This window comes from Moschus berezovskii, chromosome 15, assembly GCF_049115385.1.
Source record: "Moschus berezovskii isolate FMDL1 chromosome 15, NW_MosBer_1.0, whole genome shotgun sequence".
Lineage (NCBI taxonomy): Eukaryota > Metazoa > Chordata > Mammalia > Artiodactyla > Moschidae > Moschus > Moschus berezovskii.
This window is the reverse complement of record NC_142474.1, coordinates 4,886,331-4,899,028: the sequence shown is the minus strand read 5'-3', so window position 1 is coordinate 4,899,028 and position 12,698 is coordinate 4,886,331. Positions and strand designations below refer to the sequence as shown.

General features: G+C 57.6%; 1 protein-coding gene across 3 annotated transcripts in view; it reads left to right on the top strand.

The window, feature by feature from the left end:
• BCAS4 (breast carcinoma amplified sequence 4) overlaps window positions 1–12,482 on the top strand; it is a 58,404-nt gene extending 45,922 nt beyond the window's left edge. The window contains exon 5 of one of the 3 annotated variants that reach the window (XM_088843673.1): window positions 11,951–12,482. In XM_088843673.1, the coding sequence (XP_088699799.1) occupies window positions 11,951–12,070 (120 nt within the window). In that variant the 3' untranslated portion in view covers window positions 12,071–12,482. Of the gene's footprint in view, window positions 1–11,947 lie in introns of all 3 variants that reach the window. The other 2 variants (XM_088843674.1, XM_055393626.2) reach the window with 2 other exon arrangements.
• Window positions 12,483–12,698: the final 216 nt, after the last annotated feature.

Genomic DNA, 12,698 nt, shown 5'->3' with positions numbered 1-12,698 from the left:
GCTCTCAAATGTTATGTCGCAGACTTTGGAAAACGTCCTTTTTCACGCTCAGGGGGCCCAATGGACAAAATGTCCTAATTCGACCAGGACAGTGCACGAGTTGAGTTCTTGTGAAAGGGCCTTTTAAGATCCATGTCTGGGCGTCTGGGGCCACGGGAATGGGATCGGCGTGGTGACAGTGACCATTGGAGGCTCCCAGGCCACCCCCCCACATGGGGTCAGGGTGCAGGAGCCCAATGCTGGCCTGGGGCAGCCTTGCAGCAGGTTCCTGCAGTCCTGGGCGAAGAGCAGGGGTTCGAGGCAGGCCCGTGGGCAGCTGCTTGGTGCCCGCCAGTCCTGATGGCTGCCTCCGTTTTTGCCCTGACGGCTTGTTTAACGGAGAACAGCTGCCCACGTGCGGGATGCCGACAAAAGAGTTGATTGTGTCTGTGTTTGTTTTTTGCTTCCCAGAGCTAACTAGTGCTGTTTCTAGCACCCTTTCATGGAGTCAACCACCTTCGAGGTCAGCCAACGAAGCCTCGAGGATTCTATTGAAAATTGGCATCAGAGTGAAACAAGGATGGCTCTGATGAGACTGTGGCCAGCTGCTGGGCCCTGGCCAGCTGTTGGTTTAGGCTCATGGACGTGGACGTGGAGAACCCCAGTGGGACAGGGAGGCCGCTGGCCGTGGGCAGCTGGTTTGGTGCCCTGGCCTGGAAAAGCATCTTCTTTTACCTGATCTGTTCTGGGACAGCCCCAGCTGCAGTCAAATCCATCCACTGAGGTCCTCCCCAAACTCTACCATTGCTCCCACAAGCCACCCTTGGCCCCATGAGGTTTCCTCAACCAGGAGCGCTGGGCCCACGCTGTGCACGGAGCTGACCGCATGTGACCATCCTAAGGATGGAGAACACAGATCCCAGTTTGTAATTTGGCTCTGTCACCACAGCCCGCTGCAGAATTGGCGGGGGCCGTGCAAGATGAAAACCCGGGGCCCTTTGTCAAGACTTTACTGAGAGGGGCTTCCCCTGGGCGGCTAAGGGGTAAGAGCCCACCTACCAATGCCGGGGACATGGGTTCGGCCCTTGGTCTGCGAGGAGGGACCCACACGCCACAGAGCAACCGGGAGCCACAGCTGTGAGCCCGAGTGATGCAACGGCTGAAGCCCACATAGCCTGGAGCCCGAGCTCCCCAACAAGAGGAGCCACCACAGTGAGAATGCCGAGCACAGCCAGGAGCACCCAGCACCACCAGAAATAAGTGAATAAAAGTTTTCTAAAATATTCAACCTACTGAGAATTTCAAGACAGTGATAGCAGAGCATCAGATCAAGCCATTTGGCTGACCCTGCCCGTCACTTGCAAGTGTCATGCTTTGCGTGGAGCTTAAGCTTGCAGAGTCTCAGTAAAATGGGCTTCATGCACAGTCCTAGCCCCTGTCCAGGGCCGTCCTGAGCAGTGACTGAGATGAAGGAAGGTCTAGCTGCCGTCTTCATCATCGTCATCATCAGGACGTTAGTGAAATTGGTCAACAGCGTGTCACCGGTGCCATTCAGCCCTTCACGTGTGCTGCCGGAAATACACTGTGTGTGTTTATTTTTAAATGACCTTTTTATTTTGAGTAATTTTAGATTTGCAGAAAACCTTTTATAAAGACAGTACTCCTGAGAGCTTCCGTGTGCCCCTTGCTCCGTCTCCCCATCTCCGGTCACCTCACGTGACAGGTGGGTTGACAGCCACCTAGGGGAGCTGTCAAAACCAAGGCCTCCCACACTGGTCTGGTGTCACTCATGGAGCTTTGGGTTTTACCAGATTTTCCCTTCTCATCTGTTTTCTGTTCCAGGCTCCCCTCCAGAGCCATGCGTTGCTTTTACTGTGTGCTTTTATTTATTTATTTGGCTGTACCAAACAGAATGTGGGATCTTAGTTCCCTCACCAGGTACTGAACCTATGCCTTGTGCAGTGAAAGCACCGAGTCCCAACCACTGGACTGCTAGGGGATTCCTGAAAGCCTCAGTTTCCTCTTGTGTGAAGGGCCTTTGTGATTGCAGATTTAAGTTTCTGAAATGTAACAGGTGCCCAGTTAAATATATATATAAGTGCATGGTAGTTAGATGGTTAGCCTCAGAGGCTGTCTGATGAGAAGCAAAGCCCAGGTCAAACACCCGCCTCCTCCAGGGAGTCGGCCCAGGAGGGCAGAGGGACCACAGCTGGAGGGGTCGGGGAGCCCCCAGAGACCCAGCTGTGGAGGGGGCTGTGCCGTGACTCCGTCTACCCGCTGTCCTGTCTTGCCTCCCAGACCCCGTGTGAGCTTGCAGTTGGTCGCCAGTGCCTTGGCAGAACTTCCGGGGGCTCCTCCTCTGCTGGTGTCTACGTTGACGCTTTTCCTCCAGCTAAAAGCGGGATCCACAGGGCTCTGGAAGCCGCCCGGGCCAGCGTGGCCTCTCAGGAGCCGGCACCAGCTCGTCCCTGCCTCTGGGGTCACACCTGCACTGGAGCGGGGGCCCCCAGGCCTGTCCCCGTCACCGCGGCCACAGCAGCCTCCGCCGCCGTCGTGCTGAGCGGGCTGGCAGGGCCGGGGGCCGGGCAGGAGGGCTGGGGGCAGGGGCGCTGCTCCCTGCGGCCACCGTGGGACCGGCCAGCCCACCCTGCGGGCAGGATTGGACACGCAGGGGCTGCTCGAGAGGGACGGGAAGGGCTCTGCTCACAGCTGTCAGAGTGTTCTGGAAGGCTGGGGGCCCTGCAGCAGACAGGCGTGGCTGGCAGGGCAGGTGGGCGGGGCCTGAGGGGGGCTGAGCAGCGAGGCTGGGCCCGGGGTGAAGGGCGTGCTGGCGGGCAGAGGTGGAGGCCGCTGCCAGGAGCTCGGGAGAGCCCATTTGACGCTCGGCTCTGCCGTTTAGCTGCTGTGTGACCCTGGACGCGTGCCCTGCCCTGCCCTCTCCCAGCCGGCGGTCTCCCCGACAGAACAGCCCCGGGGCCGCACCTGACTCCGGGTGCTGGCATGCCCTGGGGGGGCCCCCCGAGTTGAGGGCACAGCCGCTGTTTCCAGCAGCAGCCTGGGCTGGCCATTCCCCCACTCCCAGGGGACCAGGCCACAGGACTGGAAGCATCCACGGCCCCACGGTGATGTGACCCTATAGCCACTGCCAGCGCGGATGCCCACGGGCTTGGCGAGTCCTGAGGGCAAGTGAGGCAGACCAGACTGCACCGTGCCCCATCTAGGGGGTCTGACTCACCACAGCTCGCAGGAAAACAGGCCTAGCACGGCCAGGTGGCTGCATTTCATTGTCCAGGAGAAACAGGAGCGCGGTGTTTACTTGAACCATCCTGGTGCCTCCATGGTGGCAGGTAACCCGTTTTACAATTTGCACCAGCCCATCCTGTGAAGTGGCAGACTTTATTTTGGGGGGCTCCAAAATCACTGCAGATGGTGACTGCAGCCATGAAATTAAAAGACACTCCTTGGAAGAAAAGTGATGACCAACCTAGACAGCATATTCAAAAGCAGAGACATTACTTTGTCAACAAAGGTCCGTCTAGTCAAGGCTATGGTTTTTCCAGTAGTTATGTATGGATGTGAGAGTTGGACTAAAGCTGAGTGCTGAAGAATTGATGCTTTGAACTGTGGTGTTGGAGAAGACTCTTGGGAGTTCCTTGGACTGCAAGGAGATCCAACCAGTCCATTCTAAAGGAGATCAGTCTTGGGTGTTCATTGGAAGGACTGATGCTGAAGCTGAAACTCCATTCCTTTGGCCACCTGATGCAAAGAGCTGACTCATTGGAAAAGACCCTGATGCTGGGAAAGATTGAAGGCAGGAGGAGAAGGGGACGACAGAGGATGAGATGGTTGGATGGCATCACCGACTCAATGGACATGAGTTTGAGTAGACTCCGGGAGTTGGTGATGGACAGGGAGGCCTGGCGTGCTGCAGTCCATGGGGTCGCAAAGAGTTGGACACGACTGAGCCACTGAACTGAACTGATCCTGTCAAGTGTGTGGGCCGGACGCTACCCAAAGGCCACCAGTTTGCTGTCTCTGAATAGGCTAGAGGGGGGCGCCTGAGGGTCCAGGGTTGGAAAGCAGACCCTGGAGGGACGTCTCCAGTCCTGGGCGAGAGCACAGCTCCTGCCCCACTCAGTCCCAGGGCCCTTGGGTCCTGGCTGTGCCAGGCCAGAGTGGGCCTGGGTTCAAATTCCACTCTCTACCAGTTCCCGGTGGGGCGATCCTGGGCAGGTGTGTCTGTGAGCCTTCATTTCCTCTCCTGGAAAATGGGAGTAAGGTCACCTGTCTTTCTCAGAAGCTGGACGTGAACGGGCTGTGGGCCTGCAGGCTCCGCTGTGGGCTGGGTACTTGGGAAGTGCTCGTTACTCATCACTGTGGTTGAGATGAGAAAGGCTGGGGGCTGGGTCTGTCCTGATGGACCGAGATGTTTCTTCTGTCTGCCTGCTTCGCCCTGCCTCCACCCAGTACAGTTTTTTACGTTAGAGACAAGTTGCTGTGATGATACAGAGTTCTCATATACCACTCACCCAGTTCCCCCAAGCGTCCTGCCTGACTGGGGTGCATTGTCGCAGCTAAAGGACCCTCCTTGATACACTGCTGTCTAACTGACCTCCGGAGTTTTGTTCGGATTTCGCTAGTTTTCCCCGATGCCCTTTTCTGTTCTGTGTTATAGACAGTCTTTGTGTCTCTTTAGCCACCTCTGGTTTACGACAGCTTCTCAGACTCTCGTTTTTGATGACCTTGACAGTTTTGAGGATTATTGGTTAGGTATTTTGTGCACCATCCCTCAATTAGGTCTGATCTGATGTTTTTTCTCGTGGTTAGGTTGGGGTTGTGGGTTTTGGTGGGGAGACCACAGAGGTGAAGTGCCCTTCTCATCACGTCAGATCCAGGGCCCCTGCCTCTCAATGTGACGTAGCCTGAATGATGTTGACCTTGACCATCTAGCTGAGGCAGTGTTTGCCAGGTGTCTCTGCTGGGTGGTTATTTCCACCCCCCTCTCTCCCCTACTCTGTTCTGCAGAAGCAAGTCACCACGTGCAGGCCCCACGCAAGGGGAGTAGAGCTTCGGGGTGGGGGGGCAAGGCATGCATTAGTTATTTGGAATTCCATTTTACCTTTTGGTTTGGAACAATTTTGAGATCCAGAAGTTTTCACTGTTTTGGTGATCATTCCATTCATCATACGAATGGGCTGGGTTGAGTCCCGGCTCCACCCATTTACTAGCTTTGCGGCCTTGGGCAGCTCGCTGTTAACTGGACTGATGGTGAGCCTAGTAGCGTGTGTCCATCAGGCTGCACAACAGAAACCTGACTGAAGTGGTCTAACCGGGTAGGGTTTGTGTTTCTTCCTTGTGTGACAAGAAGTCCTGAATGGCCAGTTGATTCTGCGAGCTACTGCCCTGTGGCTCTTGTCCTCACAATGCCAAGGTGGCTGCAGCACCTCCAGAATCACTGCTGTGCTCCAGGCAGGGCTCCATGAAGTCAATGGCATTATCCTCATTTGACAGAGAGGAAAGTGAGGCTCCAGAGGGTGGGAAACCTCTGCCTTGAAGGAGTGCTGTGAGGGTTAGAGATAATTATATTGAACAGGGTCACAGGAGGTGAGGTTGTTGTTTACCCAGTGGTTTGGGCCTCTTCCAGGTCCCCTAGGCTGGAGGTGCCTGGTAACTTGGCGGGTGAGGGTGAGTCTCTGGCTACCTGAGCTTGCATCCATGGTCAGCCTGAGGCCTCCGCCTCCCAGAGGTTGACCACACCTTGGGGCCTCAGAACCCAGCCCACGTGTGGGATGGCGGTGCGGCGTTTCTTTTGAAGTGGAGGGTGCTTAGTGAATTGGGAGAGGATGGAGGTACAGTGACGTCTGAAGCGCAGCCACACTCTGGCCTGGGGACAGTCGGCAATGTGGGCCCGGCCCTAAGCCCTGCAGCCTGTGTCTGGTGGCCTCTTGCTTGCTGCCCACTTGCATGGGAGATGCAGGGGTGGGTTTGTTATGCCTGCTCTACTTAGAAAGACACATTCAATTTAGGGGCAAACTAAAAATACCAACCTGTTTTTTTTTTGGCTGCACTGGGTCTCAGTTGCGGCATGTGAACTGCTCAACTGCAGTATGTGGGATCTAACTCCCCGACCAGGAGCTGAACCCGGGGCCCCCTGCATTGGGAGCATGGAGTCTTACCCTCTGGACCACCAGGGAAGTCCGTGGGGCCTGCCCCCATTTTTGTAAATAAAGTTTTATTGGCACACAGCCATGCCATTACTTTACCACCGCCTATGGCTGCTTTGGTGCTGGAAGGGCAGAACTGAGTAGCTGTGACCCAGACCACAGGGCTTGCAAACAGTTACTGTCTGGCCCTTTGCAGAACAAATGTGCTGAGCCTGGCCTTCACAGAAAGCAGTCCAGGCTCGCGAATGTGCAGCTGGGGCTTCCAGGAGGGAGACACAAGGGGGCCGGGACTCATGGTGGGCCGTGGGGGATTTCTGGGAGCAGGACTGGGTGGATGAAGCCCTGAGGTGTGTGGACCCGGCTTCAGCAGACGGTGCTCTGACTTGGGGTGGTGGGGGGCTTCACAGGAGAGGCCCCAGACCCAGGCTGGCCTGAGGCTTTCCTTTGCCATGTGCTGCAGCGGCCTGGTGGGGGCTTTGTCAGAAGAGGAGCTGGTTGGGGGTGCAGCCCGCCCAGGGGGGCCAACCCCAAAGCATCCACCACCAGAAGCAGTGGGTTCTGGAAAGGCGATGTGGCCATCAGGGGCCTGGGGCCGCCCGGAAGGGGCGCCTCAGCCCAGCCACCGGGAGCTTCCAGATCATCTGATTTTCCAAGAGGAGCTAGCTGGCAGGCTGGTTTTTCTGAGAAATCTCCTGAGTTTTTTCAACATGTTTGAAATTAATTCCAGTTTTTAAAAATCATGCAGCCAACCAAGTGCGCGCGCATGCACACACACACACACATACACACGTCTGTGGGTTTGGGAACTTGGGGGTCCAGGGTGGAAGTGAGGAAGATGTGGGAGGCTGGACAGACCTGGGAGGGCCTGCCAGGCGTGGCGCCCTGGCTCCAGAGGCCCTCCTCCAGCTGGGAGCGCGGGCTGGTGGGGGTGGGGGACTGGGAGAAGGGTGGCAGAGCCCTGGACCTGTGGTCTCAGGTTTCCTCCTATCCGGTTCCCCCCTGGTGGAACCTTCCCGCCCACAGGCTGGGGGGCGGGGGACGAAGCCTCAGGGAGGTGAACAGTCCTCCTTGTGAACCTGGCCGCCCCTGGAGAAGCAGCTTAGTATCAGCTGCAGGCCAGGGGTGGGCAGGGATGCTCTCAGAAGTCCCCTCCAAGATCCTCCAGGATTTGGGTTTGAGGCCGGAGCCTTGTGGGGCAGTCGACAGGGGTGACCAGGAGCCGGAGAGGCCTCAGTGGACCCCAGCTCCATAGTTCCCTGGTTCATGTGAGCTCTGAGTTGGGGACCGCCCCTCCTGTTGCAGGTCGTCCTGAGAATCCAAGAAAACATGGGCATGAGAGGGCTGGGTCTCCTTGGCATCCTGGGGGGCCTGGGACTGGGGCCTGGCCTTCAGGGTGTGGTCCTGCTCAGCCGGATGGCATCTGGGGTGCTCTGCTGTTTGCAGTTTCGTGCACCAGCCCTCACCTGCCGCTTTCCCCGCTGGTTTCCAGGAGCTTCCCTGCACTCCTGTGGATTTATTATTTGCTTTAGGCAGGATGCTTGGTTGCAAGTGACAACCGCTCAGGTCAACCTGGCTTAAGAAAAGAAGAGAATCCCATGGTCTCATGAACAGAAAACGTCCCAAGGTAACACAAAGTGTTTGTTGGTCGCTCTGTCATGTCTGACTCTTGGTGACCCCATGGACTGTAGCCTGCCAGGCTCCTCTGTCCATGGGATTCTTGAGGCGAGAATACTGGAGTGGGTTGCTATGCCCTTCTCCAGGGGATCTTCCTGACCCAGGGATCGAACGCCGGTCTCCTGCATTGCAGGCGGATTCTTCACTGTCTGAGAGCCCAACACTGACTAGTTAACACTAACCTTGGGCAAAATGTGATTCAGGTGCTCCAGTGATCCTGTCAGGATTCTGTGTTGCTTCACCTCCCAGCTCTGCTCCCCTGTGTTGGCTTCTTTCTTAGGCAGAATTGACTGCCAGAGTGGTGGCAGAAGTGACGCCAGGCTCATGGCCTGTCCTCGCAGGAACCTGGGAAGGGCTGACAGGGGCAGAAAGCATTCCTCTCCCAGTAGCCAGAGCCCCAAGCCTGTTTCTCAACTGGACGAGCCTGGGTCACCTGCTCACCCCTGGACCAGTCATGGCCCGGGTAGGTCGGGTCTCCTCTCACCCCTCCTTCAACTGGGGGCTGGGGAGGGCAGCAGCGATGGGGAGCTGACACCAGTGGCCCCTCAAGACCATTAAGGCGCTGATACCTGCGGGACGTGGAGGCCGGACAGGCTGAGCTAGCATCCCATGCCCACCCGCTCTCCAAGAGCAGCATTGAGGGCTGAAGCGGCCACGCTTAGAGCCCCGGGCTCAGCTCGGGCCCCTGCCCCGTGGCTGACTGCAGGCCCAGAGCTCTGACGAGCGTGAGTCACTTTCCCACGAATTTCCCACGTGCCCCAAGAAGTTGTCAGGGGCTGGGCCCAGGGCCAGTGTGGAGGGGCGAACCGGCCTCCGGGGTGTCTCTCGCCATCTCCCAGGCTGGGGGCCCCCATGGAAAAGGGGAGCAAGCTCGTCTGGGATGTCTCGTCCTCATGAGCCCCTGTGGGGTCCGGGTGAGGGGCTTCCTCTTGCGAGCGCACATGCGGCCACTCTCTAACAATCCGTGGTGCCGGCAGAAGGCTCACCTCTCCAGGCATCTGCCTCCTCCTTCTGAATGCAGGAAGGATGGTTCCGCTCCATCAGCTGCAAAAGTGCCACCACTTTTTGCACTAGACCTTGCTGGAACTAAAGATACAATTTTATCTAAAGCTGCTCGCAGTCTCTCAGGACTCCTTCTCCTTGGTTCCTTCATCAATATATGGATTTTCTCCTTCTTCCGGGAGCCTGTCTCCTTGAGAGAGGAGGCAGAAGCCCCATCCCTGTTGGGAGAACCATTTCAGAAGGAACATGGAGAGACTTCCCTGGTGGGCCAGTGCCTAAGATGCCAAGCTCCCAGTGCAAGGGGGCTGGGGCTTGATCCTTGGTCAGGGAACTAGATCCCACACACCGCAACCAAGAGTTCACAGGCTACAACTGAAGATCTCGCATGCCACAACTAAGATCCAGTGCAGTCAGATACATACAATAAATAAATAAATACTCTTAAAAATACAAAAAGAACAGGGGTCAAGAGGCCCGGCATCCCCAAGACAGGGACACCAGCTCTGGCCTGGCCCCTCTCCCTGGGTCCCAAGATCAGGAGAGGACGGTGCACTTCAGCCCCCACACCACATGTCAGGACAAGGGAGCCGGTCTCTGAACTGTCATTTTCTAGATATAGCGGTCAGATCTCAGGAGAAAGAGGGTGAGGATAATCTAAAACGATGGCTTATCCATGGATGGCATCCTTCAGGCTGTGAGACGATCTTGGGGCTCCTTTCCCAGCTGTGTTTTGGTTGTGGTGCTATGGGAGGACTCGAGTCCAGTCACGGGGTGGGGGTTGGGGGCAGCCTAGGAAAATGCTGGGAGAAGCGGGTGGGTGTGTTCCAAGTACCACCCCCCACTCCCACCCCGGCCAAGCGGGCTGAGCCCAGAGCAGCTGACCCGGCGTTTGCTGGTTAAATGTCCCCTTTTGTGAGGCAGACCCTTGGCCAAGGTGACTTGCTTGCTAGTCCCAGCTTTCCAGACATGGATGGTGGTGACTCAGGGAGGCATGCAGTCTCTGGACTCCGGGTGGGTTCTGCCTTATCTGAAATAAGGTAGATAAGGTATTCTTTGGTGGTTTCTTTCTGCAGCAGAGACAAGCTCTGGTGGGGAGTGGGGAGTTCAGGGCTCAGACATTAGAGACCCCAAATCCGGCCACTCTCACTTTGAAGGGATGCCTGCCTGCAACAGCTCCCGCTCTGGTCCCCTTTTCTCTCCAGTCTGGTCTCTGCTCTTTCTAAAACATCTCATTACACACACTCCCTGGCCCACTCTGTCTCTCTCCTTATCTCTTAGGATAAAGTTCTCAGTACGACCTCCAAGAGCCCATGTCATCTGGTCCTGGTTTACAACTTCCTGTCCACATGCCGACCCGGCCCGACTCCAGACGGACCCACCTTGGTGCCCGTGGCCCAGCACACCCCCAGCACTGTCCACACGGTCACGGGGTGTCTGCAGCCTGGCCACCACCCTTCCCCCCGCCCCCCACAGCCCCTCCTAGGTCCTCAGCCCCTAGGAACCTCTGGCTACTGCAGGAGCTGGGCCCCGAGGGCCCCGGTGCCCCCTCCCGTATTCCCCGTCACACGCTGGGGGTGTGTCCCCAGTGGTTCTCTGTCTGCGGATAAGCAGGGAGCCCCTGATGACTGGGGCTGCGTCCTGGTCACAGTGGTGCCCTTGGCCGGGTGCGAGAACGTGGAAGGTGGGAGTTGAGGAGACAGGTGCTCAGAGTTGTCAGGGGGAGGGTAAGACACCTTCCTGGGCTTTGTCTCCGCCGCCCCCCGCCACAGTGGGGAGGGCGGTCCTGGTGTTCTGCGGGGACAAGCATGGGGCAGGTGAGGGCACACGCAGGGCAGTGCAGGGCTCATCGGGGGCTGAGCTTTGGCGGAGCTGTTATTAATCGTGGACCAGAGCTCCACAGCACTCGCTGGCACCTGTGACGGCCGCTGAAGGCTGGGGCAGAGCTGGGGCCCGGGGGTTGGAACCGGCCCGGGGTCAGAGCCGGGGGTGGGGCGGGGGCGGAGGTAGGACATGGGGGGCAGAGCTGGGGCCCGAGGGTGGAGCTGGGGCCTGGGGGGCGGAGCTAGGACCTGGGGCCTGGGGCGGGGCTGGGGCCCGGGGGCGGGGCTGGGACCCGGGGGCGGGGCTGGGACCTGGGGGTGGAGGTGGCCTGTAGATCACACAGTAGAGGGAGCTACGGGTGGGAGTGGGAGGACCAGAATGTGGTCAGAGGGACCCCAGGTAGAGGCGTGCAGTCTCCTCCCTCTGCCTCCTGGAACCCCACATTACTGCCTGTATCTGCCTGCCAGGACCGCCTGGGAGCCTTGCAGACCTTCCCTCCTCCGAGCAGCCCCGGCTGTAACTGAGAATCACCTGAGCACTTTGAAATACTCAGGTGCCCAGACCATACCCCAGACCGACGACGTCAGGCTCTGGGGGCGGGGCCTGGGCATAAGCATCCATGACACTCTCAAGGGGTCCCCTGTGCAGCTGCGTTTGAGAAGCACTGTTTGGGGCAGTCCTCTGTGAAACTGGTTTGACCCAGAGATGCCTATGTAACCTGTAGGGTTAGGAGAGCTTGGAGACCATTGCTTGATGTTAAATCTCCCCTCGCCAGTCTCCCTGCCACAAAAACCCACATGAGACATAAGTAAGCCCTTCTTCAAATGGTTCAATTAAAAAAAAAAAGTAACACATGCCTATGGCCCGGCCTTCAGGAGCACAGATGGGCGCTCACAGAACCATCGCCGACCCCAGATCCCCCAGCGGAGGCCTGAGGCACGGTCTAGACTCCCGCTGCTGAGGGTCCTAAATGCCCCTTCCTGGCACTCGGTGGCCCGCGGTGCAGCTGTGTTCTCAGCCATCCTCCCAGAACCTTGCTCCGCCTGTTCTCTCAAACACTGCAGAGCTCTGGGCACACGGACCAGCCCTGCCGGTCCCCATCAGGTCCCAGACGGGTTGGCTGTGGCTGTCGCAGGCACAGAGACATTGATTCTTCATTCTTCACTGTGATTCTTGGTGAAGAATCATGAACTCTGCTTACTTGGACCACCCTCCCTGTGGGGTGAACTCCTGCGACTGGAGTTCGTGGGTCTCAGAACAAGTGGCTTCACGTGACTGACCGGGCACCTGGTTTTCTGTCCTTCCAGAAGCGGTGGGCACCGGTGGCCCCGACGTTCGAGCTGCCCGCGTTGTACAGAACGGAGGACTATTTTCCCGTGGACGTGGGGGAGGTGATGCCCCGAGCCTCCAGCTGCCAAAGGCGTCTGTGAGCGCTTTGGTCCTGCCATCCGGGCTGTCGGGAAGTGAATTATATGTGTGCAGAGCAGATGTGGTTTTCTTCTTTTCTTTTATTATTGTGGGTTCGTTTTCTGAGTTTTCCCCCTTGCTTCACGGGGGTGCATGGGGTTTGGAGAAGCGTTTGGGACCCAGGGGGTGGGCAGTGCCTCCGTGATGAGCTGGGAAGACCTCCTTTGCCAGCTGTGGCCTGCCTGGTGGTCTAGACGAGGTGGTCACCCCTGGGGATAGCTGGTCACCCCAGGTGATGGTCTGTGGGGACATGGATATCTTTGCACAGGAATTGTGGGAGTCTTGCGAGGTGTCACCAGGGTGCAAGGCTCCAGGTCCATCTGTGTTGGCTGGTTTGTCTGAACCCCAGTGCCCACTGGCCCTGTGAACCATCTCAATAAAGTGTCAAGAGGTCACCTGGTGTAAATGTTTCCTTGATGGGTGCTCCTGCCACCGAGTCAAGCCAGATCCTCAGAAGCTGCTTATTCTAAAGCCCCTTGCCTGAGGGGAGTGCACAGCTCTGGCCTTCAGATGCCCAGCAGAATGCCGAGACCATTAGAATTTCCTGAGGTCTCCCAAAGGGTGTTTGCTTTAATTTCTACTCATGTAGAT